General features: G+C 40.0%; 1 protein-coding gene across 2 annotated transcripts in view; it reads right to left on the bottom strand.

The window, feature by feature from the left end:
* LOC121380361 (small conductance calcium-activated potassium channel protein 2-like) overlaps positions 1-18,542 on the bottom strand; it is a 165,472-nt gene extending 146,930 nt beyond the window's left edge. For both annotated transcript variants that reach the window (XM_041509145.1, XM_041509153.1), the window contains exon 1: positions 17,738-18,542. In XM_041509145.1, coding sequence (XP_041365079.1) covers positions 17,738-18,508 — 771 coding nt within the window. In that variant the 5' untranslated portion in view covers positions 18,509-18,542. The remainder of the gene's footprint in view (positions 1-17,737) is intronic.
* Positions 18,543-21,004: the final 2,462 nt, after the last annotated feature.

Below are 21,004 nucleotides of genomic sequence, written 5' to 3'. Positions count from 1 at the left end.
AAATCAGGTGTCATCTTGGAGAGTGTTTTAACTGCAGATGTCACCTTCATAATCTCAACCCACAGAGTTATTTTCGAGGTGCGGGGGCAAACTCCTTCGCAAAATATTAAATTTTAGATCTCAGTCGCGATTTTCTAGTATCTGGAGAACAAAAATAGCAAGGTTTTAGAAAATAATGCTTGATTGTTTTCAAAATTTATTTTTGTTTATATTTAAAATAGGTGGAACCCCCAAACAAAATTCTCAAATAGGGTACATAGTCCTCCAGACCTTGATGTGTACAAAACAATAAGGGAAGAGATTATTTCTTCTCTTAACTTTCACCCCTGCGCGTGCTGTAACCTCACAGTGGTGCAGGGGTGTAACATTCTCTTTGAGAATGGCCAATACAGCACAAATAGAAATTTTTAGTAAAAGTCAGTATCTATCTGTGATATATGTATTTTTGTACAGTTCTTTACACTGTTTTCATTTAAATCTTCAATGTTTATATTGATGTTGATCATCACCTTATTTGTTTGCATTACCATAGTTTGACACCCAATAGCCAATGTATTTTTCGTGCTGGGGTGTCGTTAAACATTTATTCTTTCATTCATTCTTAACTTTGATTATGGCGAGCCAAAATATTACCACATTGATACCATGAACATTCACATGCTAAAGGCATGGGGAAACAAACCGTTCATATAGGAGTAAGACCGTGATACAACAGTCAAAATGATATTTTAAAAGATGAAAACTCTATACCATATTGACCGGCCTCGGTGGCGTCGTGGCAAGCCATCGGTCTACAGGCTGGTAGGTACTGGGTTCGGATCCCAGTCGAGGCATGGGATTTTTAATCGAGATACCGACTCCAAACCCTGAGTGAGTGCTCCGCAAGGCTCAATGGGTAGGTGTAAACCACTTGCACCGACCAGTGATCCATAACTGGTTCAACAAAGGCCATGGTTTGTGCTATCCTGCCTGTGGGAAGCGCAAATAAAAGATCCCTTGCTGCCTGTCGTAAAAAGAGTAGCCTATGTGGCGACACCGGGTTTCCTCTAAAAACAGTGTCAGAATGACCATATGTTTGACGTCCAATAGCCGATGATAAGATAAAAAATCAATGTGCTCTAGCGGCGTCGTTAAATAAAACAAACTTTACTTTTTTTCTATACCATATTTTAATGAATATAGTTTTTTATAATTTCAGACCAAATCCAGTCTTCTTCATGTAGAACTAGTTATGTCAAGAAAATAGCTGAAATCGTAATGATAATCTGAAATATTACATCCCTGCAAGAGTGCTCTCTCAAAAGTGGAATATGTTCTTTCAAAGTAAGAAAGCAAAAAACCCAGCAAAAAAACCCACCTCTCCGATCCCACATTGCTTGGGGTTTTCTGAGTTATGTCTAACTTAACGACATCATTGGTATGTGTAGTCTGGTTGCCAGAATTATGAACGAAGAAAGTATCATTAGCACAATAAACAAATACCAGGTGAGAATGTGCTCACAGGAAAGTGCGTTAGGAAGCAAGCCAATGTACAGCAGTTTCACAACAGTAAGAGAACCAGTCGGTGAGAAGGCCCGAGGTATATTTTTATCTTTTGGGTGGCATCGGTGATGAACCGGCATCGGTGTGGTGTCGTGGTTAAGCCATCGGACATAAGTAGGTACTGAGTTCGCAGCCCCGTACCGGCTCCCACCCAAAGCGAGCTTTAACGACTCAATTAGGTGTAAGACCACTACACCCTCTTCTCTCTCACTAACCACTAGCCACTAACCACTGTCCTGGACAGATAGCGCAGCTAACTGAGGTGTGTGCCTAGGACAGCTTGCTTGAACCTTAGTTGGATTATAAGCACGAAAATAAGTTGAAATGAAATGAAAAATCGGTGATGAAGTGGCTAAGTCAACGAAGTTAAGGCTAGTAGGCACTAGGTTCGCATCCAGGTACCGTTTCCCACACAAAGCGTCGAATTTTAACGGCTCGGTGTTAAGGGGGATCGATCCGAGACCGACCGCGCATCAAGCGAACGCATTACCACTGGGGTACGTTCCGCCCCTATTTGGATATAAACACGGAAATAAGTTGAAATGAAATGATGTGTATTAAAATGCAATTTATTATAAAAACAATCATCAAATTCAACTGATATCAATAATTACATACCACTGACATACACACACACACACACGCACGCACGCACACACACACACACACACACACACGCGCGCGCGCGCACACACACACACACACACACACACACACACACACACACGTCAACTGTAGCTAACTTGTTTGGAGGCTATTGCAAACAAAGATAAACATAAACACTGTACATGTGGTGATTCCATTAACCGAGCCCGAACACACGCGTTATCGCTGATAGAGACTTTGCTTCCTTGAAACGGAGGCTATATAGAACAACCTCATTACCGTGAGGCCGGGAGCTGCTCCCGTGACGTGACGTGATGCACAGTGCATGCCGATGTGCTGCCAGCTCCCGCCGTGAGAACTGTCCTGTATTTTTAGATGACGATCAGAAACATCTGCGAGAGAGAGAGAGAGAGAGAGAGAGAGAGAGAGAGAGAGAGAGAGAGAGAGAGAGAGAGAGAGAGAGAGAGAGAGAGAGAGAGAGAGAGAGAGACTTTTTCGCCTTGGTTTACGATGGTGCGTTTGCGGGGGAGTAGGAACAGAAGGAGGGGGTGGAGGGTTATTTGTGAAAGCTATTCGGAGTTTAAATTAGCGTTGATTAATTATTGATAATGTACTGATGTTTTCGACTTTAAGTTCAAGGTGGTGATATTGGTGGCAAATCGAGTTAATGCAAGATTAAGTTCAAGGTTAGGTTTTAATGTTAAATCGCAGTAAATGTGTTTATCCAGCACTGGTGTAGACGGTGGGGAGTGGCAGGGGGGTTCATGAGGGTCATCTCTCTTTCTTTTTCCTTTAACACCACCTTTTATATTTTCCTGTCACCACATAACACGTGTAAAAAGACAGTGTTGGTGTCCCCACCTCTAAAATGGGCGGCCCCCAATGTAAAATCCTGGCTATGCCAAACCAGATTGAACAGCGATGTAAACGCAAGCACATGTGATAAAATACTCAAATATAATTATATGTATTTTACGGCTGAAGAAACACAAGCTATATGGAGGGGCGTGACGTAGCCGAGTGGTAGAGCGCTCGCTCGATGCGTGGTCGGTGTAGGATCGATCCCCGTCGGTGGGCCCATTGGGCTATTTCTCGTTCCAGCCAGTACACTATGACTGGTATATCAAAGGACGTGGTATGTCCTACCCTGTCTGGGGGTGGTGCATATAAAATATCCCTTGCTGCTAATCGAAAAGAGTAGCCCATGAAGTGGCGACAGTGGGTTTCCTCTCTCAATATATGTGGTCCTTAACCATATGTCTGCCGCCATATAACCGAGTGCGTCGTTAAATAAAACATTTCTTTCTTTTCAAGCTATATGAATGATTTCCTCTTTATTGTGAGAACGATGTCGCCTTTTCATTCCAATAAGCTATGGTCCTCACCAGGGCAATATTATTTGATTTTCGTGATTACATCAAATTAAGAAATTAAATTAAGGTTCAAGCAAGCTTTCCTGGGTACACACCTCAACCATCTAGGCTGTCTGTCTAGGACAGTTGGTTAATGGGTCTTGCACCCACCTGTTTAAAGCATTTAAAACTCACCCAGGTTGGAAGCCGGTGCTGGGGTGCGAACCCAGTACCTACCACCCTCAAGTCATCAATCGAGCCATAGACCCGACGGACTAACCGATGAGTCGTCCAAGCCGGTCGTCATATGTTATTTAGCCGCATCACGAACTGGAACACTGAAGGTAATGAGGCTCCATTTGACGCAGCATGACGCAGCATGACGCAAATGAGCGTTTAGGACGTGTAGGTCATTAGGAGTATACTCTGATGAACCCGGGTCATGCGTCACGTTTCTCATACGCTTGACACCTAATACTGAGTCTCAATAAAGGGGGTTTTTTTTCGGGGGGGGGGGGGGTCTTTTTTCTTCTTTTTTTTTTTCTTTTTTTTTTTTAATTCCATGTTTCCATGTAGACAATATTACATTCTAAATAATTAAAGGGCGGGACGTGGCCCAGTGGTAAATATCTCGCATGATGTGCAGTCGGTCTAGGATCGATTCCCGTCAGTGGGCCAATTGGGCCATTTCTCGTTCCAGCCATGACTCCACAACTGGTATGTACTATCCTGACTATGCGATGCTGTGTACAAAATATCTTTTGCTGAAATAAATATCCATTATGTGGCGGAAGCGGGTTTCCTATCACATTATCTGTGTGGTTCGTAACCATAATTATGTCCGACGCCATATAACGGTAATTACAATGTGCTGAGCGCATCGTTAAAAAAATATCCTTCCTCCCTTCCTTTCTTCTAGATAGTTAAGTTGACGCGTTGGAAGTTAGCATCTGCGTGTAAGCTTAGCTGGTTTCAAACAAGACGCCATGCTGTTTGCCTCCTCTTGCATATCAGTATCCTGTTAATATAGATTCCACAACCAGTCGAACAGATACCATGTGGCGGTCCATGAGATGTAAAAAGTAGAGTTTGGCGGAGGACCTCAAAAAGTCACAGAAGAAATTCAATAAAACTGTACAGGGGGATGGAGGATTTTAAAAGTCAATGACAAAAGCTTTGAATATAAAAGTAATTTTCAAAAGAAAGTCGTATTCTGCCCAGTAATACCAAGCCGATTAAGAATCTGTCTTTAAAACCCCCCAGTAATTTGTTAGGAAGTTGTATGGTTTCTAGTGTGCTGTGAGTGAAACCCCCCAGTAATTTGTTAGGAAGTTGTATGGTTTCTAGTGTGCTGTGAGTGAAACCCCAGTAATTTGTTAGGAAGTTGTATGGTTTCTAGTGTGCTGTGAGTGAAACCCCAGTAATTTGTTAGGAAGTTGTATGGTTTCTAGTGTGCTGTGAGTGAAACCCCAGTAATTTGTTAGGAAGTTGTATGGTTTCTAGTGTGCTGTGAGTGAAACCCCAGTAATTTGTTAGGAAGTTGTATGGTTTCTAGTGTGCTGTGAGTGAAACCCCAGTAATTTGTTAGGAAGTTGTATGGTTTCTAGTGTGCTGTGAGTGAAACCCCAGTAATTTGTTAGGAAGTTGTATGGTTTCTAGTGTGCTGTGAGTGAAACCCCAGTAATTTGTTAGGAAGTTGTATGGTTTCTAGTGTGCTGTGAGTGAAACCCCAGTAATTTGTTAGGAAGTTGTATGGTTTCTAGTGTGCTGTGAGTGAAACCCCAGTAATTTGTTAGGAAGTTGTATGGTTTCTAGTGTGCTGTGAGTGAAACCCCAGTAATTTGTTAGGAAGTTGTATGGTTTCTAGTGTGCTGTGAGTGAAACCCCAGTAATTTGTTAGGAAGTTGTATGGTTTCTAGTGTGCTGTGAGTGAAACCCCAGTAATTTGTTAGGAAGTTGTATGGTTTCTAGTGTGCTGTGAGTGAAAACCCAGTAATTTGTTAGGAAGTGTATGGTTTCTAGTGTGCTGTGAGTGAAACCCAGTAATTTGTTAGGAAGTTGTATGGTTTCTAGTGTGCTGTGAGTGAAACCCCAGTAATTTGTTAGGAAGTTGTATGGTTTCTAGTGTGCTGTGAGTGAAACCCCAGTAATTTGTTAGGAAGTTGTATGGTTTCTAGTGTGCTGTGAGTGAAACCCCAGTAATTTGTTAGGAAGTTGTATGGTTTCTAGTGTGCTGTGAGTGAAACCCCCAGTAATTTGTTAGGAAGTTGTATGGTTTCTAGTGTGCTGTGAGTGAAACCCCAGTAATTTGTTAGGAAGTTGTATGGTTTCTAGTGTGCTGTGAGTGAAACCCCAGTAATTTGTTAGGAAGTTGTATGGTTTCTAGTGTGCTGTGAGTGAAACCCCCCAGTAATTTGTTAGGAAGTTGTATGGTTTCTAGTGTGCTGTGAGTGAAACCCCAGTAATTTGTTAGGAAGTTGTATGGTTTCTAGTGTGCTGTGAGTGAAACCCCAGTAATTTGTTAGGAAGTTGTATGGTTTCTAGTGTGCTGTGAGTGAAACCCAGTAATTTGTTAGGAAGTTGTATGGTTTCTAGTGTGCTGTGAGTGAAACCCCAGTAATTTGTTAGGAAGTTGTATGGTTTCTAGTGTGCTGTGAGTGAAACCCCAGTAATTTGTTAGGAAGTTGTATGGTTCTAGTGTGCTGTGAGTGAACCCCCAGTAATTTGTTAGGAAGTTGTATGGTTTCTAGTGTGCTGTGAGTGAAAACCCAGTAATTTGTTAGGAAGTTGTATGGTTTCTAGTGTGCTGTGAGTGAAACCCCCCAGTAATTTGTTAGGAAGTTGTATGGTTTCTAGTGTGCTGTGAGTGAAACCCCAGTAATTTGTTAGGAAGTTGTATGGTTTCTAGTGTGCTGTGAGTGAAACCCCAGTAATTTGTTAGGAAGTTGTATGGTTTCTAGTGTGCTGTGAGTGAAACCCCAGTAATTTGTTAGGAAGTTGTATGGTTTCTAGTGTGCTGTGAGTGAAACCCCAGTAATTTGTTAGGAAGTTGTATGGTTTCTAGTGTGCTGTGAGTGAAAACCCCAGTAATTTGTTAGGAAGTTGTATGGTTTCTAGTGTGCTGTGAGTGAAACCCCAGTAATTTGTTAGGAAGTTGTATGGTTTCTAGTGTGCTGTGAGTGAAACCCCAGTAATTTGTTAGGAAGTTGTATGGTTTCTAGTGTGCTGTGAGTGAAACCCCCCAGTAACTTGTTAGGAAGTTGTATGGTTTCTAGTGTGCTGTGAGTGAAACCCAGTAATTTGTTAGGAAGTTGTTATGGTTTCTAGTGTGCTGTGAGTGAAACCCCAGTAATTTGTTAGGAAGTTGTATGGTTTCTAGTGTGCTGTGAGTGAAACCCCAGTAATTTGTTAGGAAGTTGTATGGTTTCTAGTGTGCTGTGAGTGAAACCCCCCAGTAATTTGTAGGAAGTTGTATGGTTTCTAGTGTGCTGTGAGTGAAACCCCAGTAATTTGTTAGGAAGTTGTATGGTTTCTAGTGTGCTGTGAGTGAAACCCCAGTAATTGTTAGGAAGTGTATGGTTTCTAGTGTGCTGTGAGTGAAACCCCAGTAATTTGTTAGGAAGTTGTATGGTTTCTAGTGTGCTGTGAGTGAAACCCCAGTAATTTGTTAGGAAGTTGTATGGTTTCTAGTGTGCTGTGAGTGAAACCCCAGTAATTTGTTAGGAAGTTGTACGGTTTCTAGTGTGCTGTGAGTGAAACCCCAGTAATTTGTTAGGAAGTTGTACGGTTTCTAGTGTGCTGTGAGTGAAACCCCAGTAATTTGTTAGGAAGTTGTATGGTTTCTAGTGTGCTGTGAGTGAAACCCCAGTAATTTGTTAGGAAGTTGTATGGTTTCTAGTGTGCTGTGAGTGAAACCCCAGTAATTTGTTAGGAAGTTGTATGGTTTCTAGTGTGCTGTGAGTGAAACCCCAGTAATTTGTTAGGAAGTTGTATGGTTTCTAGTGTGCTGTGAGTGAAACCCCAGTAATTTGTTAGGAAGTTGTACGGTTTCTAGTGTGCTGTGAGTGAAACCCCAGTAATTTGTTAGGAAGTTGTACGGTTTCTAGTGTGCTGTGAGTGAAACCCCAGTAATTTGTTAGGAAGTTGTATGGTTTCTAGTGTGCTGTGAGTGAAACCCCAGTAATTTGTTAGGAAGTTGTATGGTTTCTAGTGTGCTGTGAGTGAAACCCCAGTAATTTGTTAGGAAGTTGTATGGTTTCTAGTGTGCTGTGAGTGAAACCCCAGTAATTTGTTAGGAAGTTGTATGGTTTCTAGTGTGCTGTGAGTGAAACCCCAGTAATTTGTTAGGAAGTTGTATGGTTTCTAGTGTGCTGTGAGTGAAACCCCCCAGTAATTTGTTAGGAAGTTGTATGGTTTCTAGTGTGCTGTGAGTGAAACCCCCCAGTAATTTGTTAGGAAGTTGTATGGTTTCTAGTGTGCTGTGAGTGAAAATGTTAAAGTTTGTTTTGTTTAACGACACCATTAGGGCACATTCGTTTGTTAATCATTGGCTATTGGATGTCAAACATTTGGTAATTTTTACATATAGACGTAGAAAGGAAACCAGCTACATTTGTTTCCATTAGTAGCAAGGGATCTTTTATATGCACCATCCCACAGACAGAATACCACATACCACGGCTTTTGATATACCAGTCGTGGTGCACTGGCTGGAACGAGGAATACCCCAGTGGATCCCACCGACGGGAATCGATCCCAAACCGACCGCGCATCAAGCGAGCGCTTTACCACTGGGCTATGGCTCGCCCCTTCGCCAGTGAAAGACAAAAACAGACTCCTATTTCAACTAAGAAAAGCACACACTTAGTAACCAGATTTAGCACGGTTCATGAAGGTGGAAGTAGGTTGCCTATACAAGTGACAAGTTCCCCATCAATTAGGCAGTGTTCTACTAATTTTGATGATGCAATTTTGATGATGCATTTTTGTCGCTTGAACAATGTATTTTAGTCAAAAGGTATGGACTAAAAGCAATCTTAATACCATTTCCCTTCAATATACACCTGGAAATTAATTATACACCATATAGTTTTGACTGTGTGGCTTCCACTTCTCAAGTAACTGTGACCATTTCGTAGATACAAAACAACAAAATTAATGTTATGCGTATAGAGAAGATATTGAAAAAGATGGACGGCAAGTGACACTGTCGTTACATCAACATTTAAAGATGGACGGCAAGTGACACTGTCGTTACATCAACATTTAAAGATGGACGGCAAGTGACACTGTCGTTACATCAACATTTAAAGATGGACTGCAAGTGACACTGTCGTTACATCAACATTTAAAGATGGACGGCAAGTGACACTGTCGTTACATCAACATTTAAAGATGGACGGCAAGTGACACTGTCGTTACATCAACATTTAAAGGTGCAGACCCTAGTTTTAATTTGTAAAAAAAATGGACACTAAGTTTAGTTAATCTATAAACCTGTAACACATTGTAAAAGAAGAGTCTGTGACGTTAAAACCGGTAAATATCCTTGAAAATAGACTAGAATAGACTTTAAAATAACCGCTACTTCTCGGACGCACGTGCGTTTTCAAAAATATGAAAAATGTATTTTGTGGTATCAGAAACAACATGATGACCAGAAACACTTCGAATGTACGGAAATTGATGATCTAAACCTTAAAATCTAAGTAAAGTATGATTTCAGTTATCAAAAACGGCTATAATAGTAAAAAATATGCCTTAGTGTTTAAAAACTAGGGTATGTCCCTTTAAACTCCGTTGGCACGGCCAGCTACTTCTAGGTGCCTGTTTGGCTGAATAACAATTCAGGTGGAGCTTAATTAATTTCAAGGTGTGTATGTCACCCAACAAAACATGAGGATAAATGTTTGTTTTAACAACCCTCACCCTTAGTTCACTGTGTTAACGTTTATTGTAGATATAGTCGGACATATTTTGGGCCTAATTAACTAAACTCTAGCCATTTTGCGGTTTCGCAGTGCCATGCAAAACGACTTACAAAATGATGATACGATGTTCCTTAAAGGTCTTATGTCAAAGTTGGATTTACAATATTTTGTTATTTTCACATTTATTTGTAATAAATAACTAGAAATGAACGACCACGCGCATAATCGTTCCATAATTAACTCTAATAATTTTAAAAAGTCTTGGATTGGACGACAAATAGGGGTTTCCCCGAATAACTTTTGGCTAAATATAGCATGGCCACCATCTTTGTTTCTTTCGTCAGCTGACTGCAAAGAATTCTTAGTAAACGTAGTGTGTTGAATGTGTACGCATAAAACAGTGACGTCGCTGGTTAATGCGTGTGGCACACTCTCAAGAGTTCTCTTTTAAAATAAAATAAAAATCTACTGATAAATGAAATTATTTGCTTGTAATGTTTATAGGCATATAGCTGAAGGTATCAACTTACTGTTTCAAAGCAGAAAATAATAAATATTTTAGGCGGGAATTAGGCCGATGCTTTTCAAAATGAGATAATACACAAATATTGTCATATAATTCTCATAAGAAGCAATAGCTGCAATACGTCTTTTCATATGTACCTTTCTGCTTGTTACACATCGAATACAACAGCTAATGATATGCCAGTCGCGCAGCGTTAGTTGGAACCGAAAATAAGTCCGCTTAAGTCGATATATCGTATGAGACCCACTGCATTCTAGATCTGGAAGCCGCATTAGTGAACTATCTCTGTTCCCGGAGATAGCCAGTGGGTAAGGATCTGCGATATTGTCAAGAGATAAAATTAATAACCTCGTTAAGTAAACTGGAGATGTATCGGTTTACCTCGCACTGAAAGCCGGTTTCGCCAAACATACCTCTGCCTCGTGGTAAATGCAAACCATCTGTGTAACCTACGCTGCACACAGAACGGGCTACGTTTGGAGGCAGATCCGCGCAATTAGCAAGTCGACTGCTGGAAATAACTGGTACAAGTAACATGTAGAAATATTGGAGTACAGTGTTATTAAAAGTAGCAGTCAAGACGTAAACATTTGAGAGAAACCTCCCTTCTTCTTCGAATTCTTCGTAAACATTTGAGAGAAACTTCCCTTCTTCTTCGAATTCTTCGTAAACATTTGAGAGAAACCTCCCTTCTTCGAATTCTTCGTAAACATTTGAGAGAAACCTCCCTTCTTCTTCGAATTCTTCGTAAACATTTGAGAGAAACCTCCCTTCTTCGAATTCTTCGTAAACATTTGAGAGAAACCTCCCTTCTTCTTCGAATTCTTCGAATGTGTCCACTTTTGGAGGAACGTTTCAGATTAATTTAGCATATACTATATAATCTAAGACTGCATAGTCAATATTTCTGGAGTAAAGCGCTCTCTCTCTCTCTCTCTCTCTCTCTCTCTCTCTCTCTCTCTCTCTCTCTCTCTCTCTCTCTCTCTCTCTCTCTCTCTCTCTCCCTCCCTCCCTCCTCCCTCTCTCTCTCTCTCTCTCTCTCCCCTCTCTCTCTCTCTCTCTCTCTCTCTCTCTCTCTCTCTCTCTCTCTCTCTCTCTCTCTCTCTCTCTCTCTCTCTCATATAAAATGATAACGCTTCAACATAAAATACTAATCTATTTCGCAATACGTAATCACAAATATCAACCGTGCACTAATAAATATAGCGCAATTATAGCGAAAGTCTCCCTCTAAACCATAACTGAATTAAAACAAAATCGCCACCCGCATTTTCCAGGTATAGATCTAGGATTCTGTAGGGTGGGGTAACAATTAAGGTAATGTAGTTGAAGTAGTTCAGTGGCGTTGATAAACAAGACTAGTTAACCTTATGCTCAAGCAAAAAATGGTTACTTGGCCTAAATTAGGGGGTCGGGAACATTGGTCTACCGCCAAAATTAGCATTTATTTTCTGTGAATTAGAAAATAAAATAAAATAATTTGAATTATTTGAAATACAGCAATTTCCAGTCAGTTTTGGCTGTAACCTCACCGTGGTGCAGGGAGTAACATTCTCTTTGAGAATGGTCATTACAGCACAAATTGAAATTTTTAGTAAAAGTCAGTATCTATCTGTTATATTTGTATTTTTGCACAGTTCTGTACACTGTTTTTATTTAAATCTTGAATTTGTATATTGATGTTGATCATCACCTTATTTGTTTGCATTACCATAGTTTGACACCTAATAGCCGATGTATTTTTCGTGCTGGGGTGTCGTTAAACATTCATTCATTCCATTTAATTAACAACCCACCAACTGCAGACTAAATAATTTGTTTTTATTTGCTACAAAGAGAAATTCCTCTAACTCCTCATTTTCACTCGTCGCAGATTTACAAGTTGTTGTTTTTTAACTCTATTTGTGTTAACCCGCTAACACTATCGGAACTAAGGCGTTAAAATGTATTTTCTATTAATATTACTGGACATTTTGATCAATTCATAATGCATGACACAGCTGTTAATGAAGCGATGAATCATAAAGAAACTCGTTTGTTAGGTGTACATTATATACATTATGTTCTTGTTTACAGGCGCTGGAACGCGCGTTTACCTGCTGCTTGCCGCGCAACAAATATACGATATTGTCTCCGTGGTTGAGCGCTCGAATGAGGTGTGATGGGTTGAAGGATCGATCGCCCTCGTGAGACTTGGGTGGACCTTTTTTTATATAGTTCCAACAAGTGCCTCACTATCAGTACATCAAAGGGCCGTGCAGTGTTCTGTCTGCGCGTGCATATAGGTAGTACTAAACCAAATAACATCCGGCTAGGTCAAGATTCGAGGTGCACTTTGAAGGAGGTACTAAACTAAATAGCATCCGGCTGGGTCAAAGTTCGAGGTGCACCCAACTTTTGATAGAGCAGTTAATACCACAAGTCCTATCATTGGTGATAAATGTGACAGTGTTTGATCTGGGCAAAAAAAAATGTATGCAATTTTATATCATCTGGTACCACTGTCTCAAGTAGCCTTGTGCTTGAAACATATATGGGGTACCTGTAAAAAAACAAAAACGTACTAAAATTTTGTGCGAAACTAGGGGTATTGTAAAAATATCTGGTTATACCGAAAATGAGCCATGGGAGGTACCATTTTCTTCAGTTAATACTTTGATGGAGGGGTTGTAGTACTGATATTTATGGGTCATAGTATGGTTGATATATTGCATACAGTATTTATAAACATAAACTTTAACATGGTCGCCTATGGGATTTTATTTGGTATAGTACAACTTATAAAGATCCTTTGCTGTTTTTCTTAAGCCTTCTGATGTAAGGCTGGTAGGTACTGGGTTCGCATCTTCGCACCAGAACGCCCATCCATTAACCACTAGCTCAACGTTCAGACAGCTCAGATAGCTGAGGCATGTGCCCAGGACAGCGTGATTGAGCACGAAAATAGTTATAAATGAATTAATGAGTAATGTTTAGCGCAGGACAGCGTGCTTGAACCTTATTTAAATAAAAGCACAAAAATAACTATAAATAAAATAAAAATGAAAACTGTTTTAGACATCTGACTAGTCTGCCGGGCCAATAAAAGCAAAACACTTACTAGCCCGTTATAATGTCTCCTGCACTACAGGACAAAATAATATTTACAACAATAATACAAACTCTAAAGGATGATTCATCAAAACTAAATACATGTATGTTAAAACTCTTTTGTAATGCAACTTTTGATCTGTTTAAATTGAGTGACACTAGATTAATAACGTAAAAGGAAAAATAACTAAACTGAAAATACTGGTTGTTACATTTTTTTATCTGGTCTGTCAGAATTTTTATTCGCATTAGGCGCACGGACTATAATAGTAATTTCAACACTCCTGTTAGAACAAGGGTGGGGGGGGGAGCTGGGGAGGGGTCATGTTCCACCCCCATTTTCTGAGCTGAGAACCCTGGAAATCCCGTAGTTGAATACCTGAAATTCCTAATTTTCTCGGGAGAGATGCCCCCTGAATCACCCCCAAACAGGTTCGTGCTCTTCGGAGCTTCAAATGTCCGTTCCCTATGCCCCCAACACATAAACACTCTTTCGAATACTAACACCGCTCCTTACTCCCGTCAAATGAAAACACGTTAGTTGTTTTCAAACATGAACATATTATTTCGCCAACAAGATCAGCTTCCGAATTATTACGAATCTGGCACAGGGGATGCGGTAATTGCGTTACAATCGCTATTTTAATGTCTGTCTGTTATCGGCTCGCACAATTCCCCGAGTCTGCCCGGTACTCGAACACTGGATATTATTAAGCTATGGCTGTTACCAGTGAAAGCAGAGAAATGTAATTGAGAAAGCCTGTTCGCAGGCCAATTTGGAAGAATCGAACGAAAATAGATTTATGTTTTACAACACCTTAGCACATTTTAAACAAAGTCTATTTAGTGTCTAGCATATGGGGCGAGAGTGAAAAAAGCTTGTTTTGTTTAACAACACCACTAGAGCAAACTGATTTATTAATCATCGGTTATTGGATGTCAAACATTTTTTATAATTTAGAGAGGAAGCCCGCTACATCTTTTCAATGGTAGCAAGGGATCTATTTTAATGCACCATCCCACAAACAGGATGGCACATACCACGGCCTTTGATATACCAGTCGTGGTGCACTGGCTGGAGCAATGGGCCCACCCACAGAGATCGATCCTAGACCGACCACACATCAGGTGAGCCCTTTACCACTGGGCTATGTCCCGCCCCACATGGTTATATGGTGTCTGGCATAAAACGTATGGCTATTGCTATACTTGATTACAACAACCCGCTCCCGCCACATAGGCTACTCCTGCCATACAGCAGCAAGAGGTCTTTTATACACACTTTACAAAACGAACAAGACAGCACATCCCACATACTTTGACGTGAGAAACAGGCTGTGACGAGAAAAGCGATCATAGAGTTCACCAATAGTGATCGATCCTATATCCGTCCCATTCAAAGGCAGATTAAAGGCAGAGGACTAGTAGGGGGACCTATCCCTCCATCCTTAGAAATTTCAAGTGTCCTTTTTGTGGAGCAATTTGTGTGCAATTTTCATTTCCAAAATGCCAAATTCTAACTGAAGTGCCTTTTTCGGGGAATTGGTTCTTATGCCCTTTTACCCTTGGTCCCCTCCCCCTAAAATAGTCCCTAGGGTCCTCGAGCTCTACATTCCGCCACAAGGGTGGCAGGCGCGGATTCGGACGGGGACCTAAGGGGCCCGGGCTCCCCCTATGTTTGGTCAAACAATATATATATATATATATATATATATATATATATATATATATATATATATATATATATATATATATATATGTATGTATGTATATACATGTATATACTCTTCAAAAAAAGTAGTGGAACTCTAATAAGAATGTACAGTTACCAAAATTGTAAGGTATATTAGCTGTGGGGAATGGTTATATAAATACTATCATGAATTAATTGGGCAAACATTACAACTGGTTGTTCAGTATTACAGGAGGTTTTATGACCACCATTGATCTTAAAGGACGATTGTGGTCAGAAGTGAAATTTGAAAGTTGACGTTTTTTTATCAGTAAATCTCAAATGCAAACAATAAAAATGACTAAAAACAAAACAATAACAACTGTTTGATCAACAGAATGAAAAAGATTGACAGAAATAATGTTCCACAATGATTAATGGACCTTCCTGGAAATTGTCCAAAATCGAGAACGACTCCCCACGCACGTGTACGGAGCAACTGCATGATGCATGCTCAAACTATGGAATGTGTTTCGGTGTGATGATAAACAGACCTGGACGTTCTTTACTAGGATGTCTTTGGTCAAAACGTATGTTCGGTCTAATAGTTGATATTAACATTAATATTTCAGGTTCCTCTACTTGTTTTAAAGGCATATTGTCACAGACTACTGACCTATTAAATAGCCTAACAAAGTATTACCTAAAAATATATAAATTTGATTTGTCCCTAAATGTACTTTATTCAACCACCTACGTAGCCACCATACTCCTCTTATTAATGATATTTTGTAAAATAATTGAATTATGGCAATGGTCTATAATTAAAAAAAACTAATATTGTCAACAGGGATGACATGGATTTCACTCCATTGTGGTTCAGTTAAGGTGATGCGATAGCTAGATTTGGTTTCCAAATATTAATGTAATGTTCATTTATTATCCATTTTTAGAGAAATAAGGTTCTTAAATCTGTGACAGTATGCTTTTAAGAGTATATATATATATATATATATATATATATATATATATATATATATATATATATATATATATATATATATACACACACATCAGAATACACACAAAAAAAAAAGCTTATCCGTCCACCTGTCAAGGACCTTTAAATTCTATTTTCAAATACAACAATAGGTTTTGGGCCCCCTCTATTAAAAGAAATCCTGGATCCGCGCCTGGGTGGGAAAAGCGTGAGTGCGTAATTGACTCTGCTCGATTTAAACAGATATCGCCTCTTTAATACGGATCCATTAATAATACACGCGGTGTGGGGCAAGTGAGCGTGAAAAGCCCACTAGCTGATACAATTTAGCGTTTACGTCGTCTGTATTTGGATCAGCTAGACTGGCTAACAACATTCCCACTCCGATACACAGGCCATAGATCTAAGTAACGAAAGAAACCCATCTATTCTTGGTTTGGTGGGGGCGGGGGTGTTTGTTTGTTGGGGGAAGGGGTTGTTGAGTGGATTGTTTTGGGGTTTTTTTTGGAGGTTTATTTATTTATTTATTTATTTTTTAAATTTTTGTTGATTGGGAGGATTTGGGGGGGATCTGGTGGGGTTGGGGAGTCATTTGAATGACGAGCAGGATTTAGCCCCGTAGCTCAGTAGTTGGGGTCTAAACTGTTGCCTGCGAACTTTCTAACGGGATCGAGACAAGTTCCACCGGGAAATACTTTTTTTTTAAACTTCGTTTCCACTACTGATTGGTTGGTTGTAGGACTGATCCCAGTGATAACCAGTGTCCCAGAGGTGTCCTTAAAAAAATTCCCTTCCATTTCTCATTGGAATCAAACCAACAGTGCGCAATTAAAGCATCCGATCAGCCGTAAGGAATCAGCGGAGAGGAAAGCCATAACTGGCGTAAGCATCGTCTGTGAATTGACAGCTAACTGCATATGTTGTTCTTTAATTCCACTTAGCGACAACAAATTGTTATGTTTTGCTATTGTTATTGTTATTGTTTTGTATTGTGTTTGTTTCGTTTGTTTTCTTGTTACGATGAAACTTCACAAGACCGGACCCACTGTAAACCGAAATTCCCTCAAAAACCATTTCAGAACTTAACCTCTTTAAACCGGATCCCTCTTAATACCGGACATTTTTATTGGTCCCAAGGGTGTCCAGTTTATTATTATTATTATTATTATTATTATTATTATCATGGAAATAATTGTTGTTGCATTGTTCTCTTTCTAATGTGATATGCATATTTTGAAAAACAAAAACGTATTGCCATGACCCTGGAATTACATTATAGTTCCGCATGCGCACAGACAAGGATGGCATAAACTGCTAAAGCAAAAATAGTACTGAGGCGTACCTGTTGCATTCGGATAAACTTTTGCATGGAATAAACCGATTCAATTTTTTTTTTTTTTTCATTATTAAAATTCGGCAAACCTTCGGAAATAAGCTTCTACCATCGATGGCATAAAACGATTCAACAACAAAATAATACCAAAAATAAAAACAAAAACTTTGCCATAATATTACCTATTGCTTTGGTATAAATAAATTCCATAATAACAATAACAACAAAAGACTGGACGAACCTTTTGATAACCTTTTGCCATGGTTTAAATCAATTCCTCAACAATAAAAAAAGAAATTGCATACCTTTCAATACATTTCTGACATCATGATATAAAGCGATTTAACAACAATAACAACAACAAAAACTCGACGTATCTTCCGATACAGTTTAGCCATAATATAAATCAATTCCACGACAATAACAACAAAAAGAAAACCATAAACTAGACGTACCTTCGGATAAACTTTAGCCATAATATCAACCAATTCCACAAAAATAACAAAAACAGAAAATGGACGTACCTTCGGATAAACTTTAGCCAAAATATAAACCAATTCCACAACAACAACAACAATAACAAAAACAGAAATATAAACTGAACGTACCTTCGGATAAACATTAGCCATAATATTAACCATTTCCGCAACAACAACAACAAAAACAGAAATATAAACTGGACATACCTTCGGATAAACGTCTGCCATAGTAAGTTCCGTCTCTAGAACCATAGTAACAATCCCAAATATTCCAAACACAAGGCAGTAGTCAGAGATCTTCTTTCGCTTCTCGTATAACTCCTTCCTCCTGCCCAGGCGGTACCCCACGCTCTTCTGCCGCGCCCTGGCGTTGCGCTCGTCAGTGTACTTCTGGTACTCCGACGTCCCCACCAGAGCCACCCCGGCCTCCTCCGTGGACGCGCAACTGATCTTGGACGATGTCGGCAGCGACTGCATCGACACAGGCTTCTGTAGCTGCTTGAACGAGCTGATGGCGCCGTTCACGCGCATGTAGTCGGCGCCGATGTCGACGATGATGTCCCGCTTGGGTTTACCCAGTTCCTCCCTCTGGCTATCCTCATCCCTCGTCCTGCTTTCGTCTTCGCTACTTTGACACATCAACGGCGGCCTCGCTATTTCCATCGATGCTGTGAGAAGAATTCTTCTCGTCGAGCCGTTCGCGCTCTCGGAACGATGATGCTGCTGCTGTTGCTGATGCTGTTGCTGCTGCTGCTGATGATAACTGGCGCGACTCACAGAGCGAATGCTGCCACTGCTACTCCCAGTGGAGGATGGTGGGGGAGGAGACTTGTTAACTCGCGGTGTTGTTTCCAAAGCCAGGTTATAGTTCTGAAGTTCGATTTCGGGAGACGTGTATCCCCTGTTGACGCGACCATCGTGGCCAGGCAGTGCCGATAAAGTCAACTCTGGGATTTCCCGGGGGTCGGTGGTACCCATGTCATTGTTAGAAATATAGAAAGCCGAACCTAGGTCGGCATTGTTCTCGGTTTCCACTGAACTGCTGGCTGCGGAGCTACTTTCTCCCAGCAGCTGTGTGGTGGAATCGAGTCGGGCTCTCTCATTGGCTGGTTCCACCATGACAAGAGACATATTTAAACAGACGTGACCAATCGATAATATTTACGAGGACAGCGGATCAGTCATTCGTCATAATAACTAAAAACTTAGCTGATACTGGGTGAAAAATATATATTGGAAAACCTTGCTTTTAATTGCAACGTCAATCAACACGTCGGAAACACAGTCTATTGATTGCCGCGAGTGTGAAATTTGTTGGATCACATGAAGTATATATATATTTTTTGCAACAGGTGTTCGAGTAGTCTCGATTTTCTGACTTATCGACAATACAAACGGATGCCGTTTTTGTTGGGCACGGTTAATGAGGACAACACGGTTTTGGGAAATAGTTGGATAGGTTGGTACTATTTGTGGCGACTGTACGCCGAGTTGAGGAGATGTATGTACTATTTGTGGCGACTGTACGCCGTGTTAATACGAGAGTATAATTGTGCCTGGGATACCACTTAGGAACAGTGGGTGTTGGATAACGACGCCAGCCACCTGCGGTTTCTGGTCGGGCCTTTGTCCATCTGAAACAGAAGATGAATAAAGCATCAGTAGTAAATTGCGTGGTAAAATAATTACATGATTCATGAAATATTAAAGCAGGGCAGTTATTAACGTACGTCAGGGAGCAGTTGCCTTACCACCACCACCACCCCCGAAATATTTTCGAAAAGGTGTCATCTTTAGTTTGAAAGTGTCCACTTTAGTGGCGAATCTAAGAGGAGGCCCAGCCCCCCCCCCCCCCCCTGCTAAATTTTGCAACATATTTTATATTTTAGAGGAATATTTTATATTCTTATTTTTTTGACGTTGGAGAATCCGAGGAATCTCTACGGCCAAATGTCACTGCCCCCCCCCCCCCCCCAATGTATTTTTTGGATCCGCCACTGCGCTTTGTCTAGCTGAAAAAGACCCTATACTGGCTCCTTTTTATTAAACCACCCTTATTATAAGTTAGATATGGCCATGAAAGGACGAATTATATAATTATTTTTATTTTATTTTATAGGAATATCTGGAAAGGTCCGTAATTGAAGAAGCGCGTATTTTCACTCGTCTTAAAAGCTGTGGATAATAGATATCTTTAATAATAGGATGGGTATGATGATAATGTTTTATTTACACACACACACACACAAACACACACACACACACACACACACACACACACACACACACACATATATATATATATATATATATATATATATATATATATGGGTACCCTGTGTTTCGATGTGTTTCAAAATATATTAAATATAACAACGTAAAGAATATACATGTAATATGGAGGAAGAAGTTTGTTTTGTTTAACGACACCACTAGAGCACATTGATTTAGTAATCATCGGCTATTAGATGTGAAACATTTGGTAATTTTGACTTGTAGTCTTAGAGAGGAAACTCGCTACATTTTTCATCAGTAGCAAGGGATCTTTTATATGCATCATCCCACAGACAGGATAACACATACCACGACCTTTGATATACTAATCGTGGTGCATTGCTGGAACGAGAGATAGCCCAATGGACCCATCGAAGGGATCGATCCTAGACCGACCGTGCATCAAGCCAGCGCTTTACCACTGAGCTACGTCCTATCCCTATAACATGGAGGACGCATTGTAACAAAATGACAAATGTACAAGTCAGAATAAAAACTGAAGCTTATTATTTGCACCTCTAACTACTGACGATCAAAAGAAAATGTAACGTAACATTTTATATGAAATCGCACATTTTACCCCTAGTGCGAATGAATATACTTTCGAAATATAACAATTGCATCAACTTAATATATCTTTTTAACGAATGATTTCTTTTGAGTGTTACTGTTAATATACATGGGTTATATCAGTGAATTGAAAATTTATTTAGTAATTAATGACATTTCCTTTTTAAACTGTGGATAGAAAAGTTTAGAGAACCAGTCGAAGTTACGAGAGTTCTTACGGTATTTTACGGGAAATAATCGATATATGTATTGGCGTTTCTAATCATACTACATGTAAATCGATATGACGGTAATAGAAATACAGCACATCTTTAATCTTTATGTGACAGATATACTATGGGAGAGGTGACGTCATCCCTAGTCTTTATGTGACAGATATACTATGGAGAGAGGTGACGCCATCCCTAGTCTTTATGTGACAGATATAATATGGGGAGAGGTGACGCCATCCCTAGTCTTTATGTGACAGATATAATATGGAGAGAGGTGACGCCATCCCTAGTCTTTATGTGACAGATATACTAGGGAGAGAGGTGACGCCATCCCTAGTCTTTATGTGACAGATATACTAGGGAGAGAGGTGACGCCATCCCTAGTCTTTATGTGACAGATATACTAGGGAGAGAGGGG

The sequence above is a fragment of the Gigantopelta aegis genome, chromosome 2, assembly GCF_016097555.1.
Source record: "Gigantopelta aegis isolate Gae_Host chromosome 2, Gae_host_genome, whole genome shotgun sequence".
Taxonomy (NCBI): Eukaryota; Metazoa; Mollusca; class Gastropoda; order Neomphalida; family Peltospiridae; genus Gigantopelta; species Gigantopelta aegis.
This window is presented reverse-complemented; position numbering and strand designations above follow the sequence as displayed.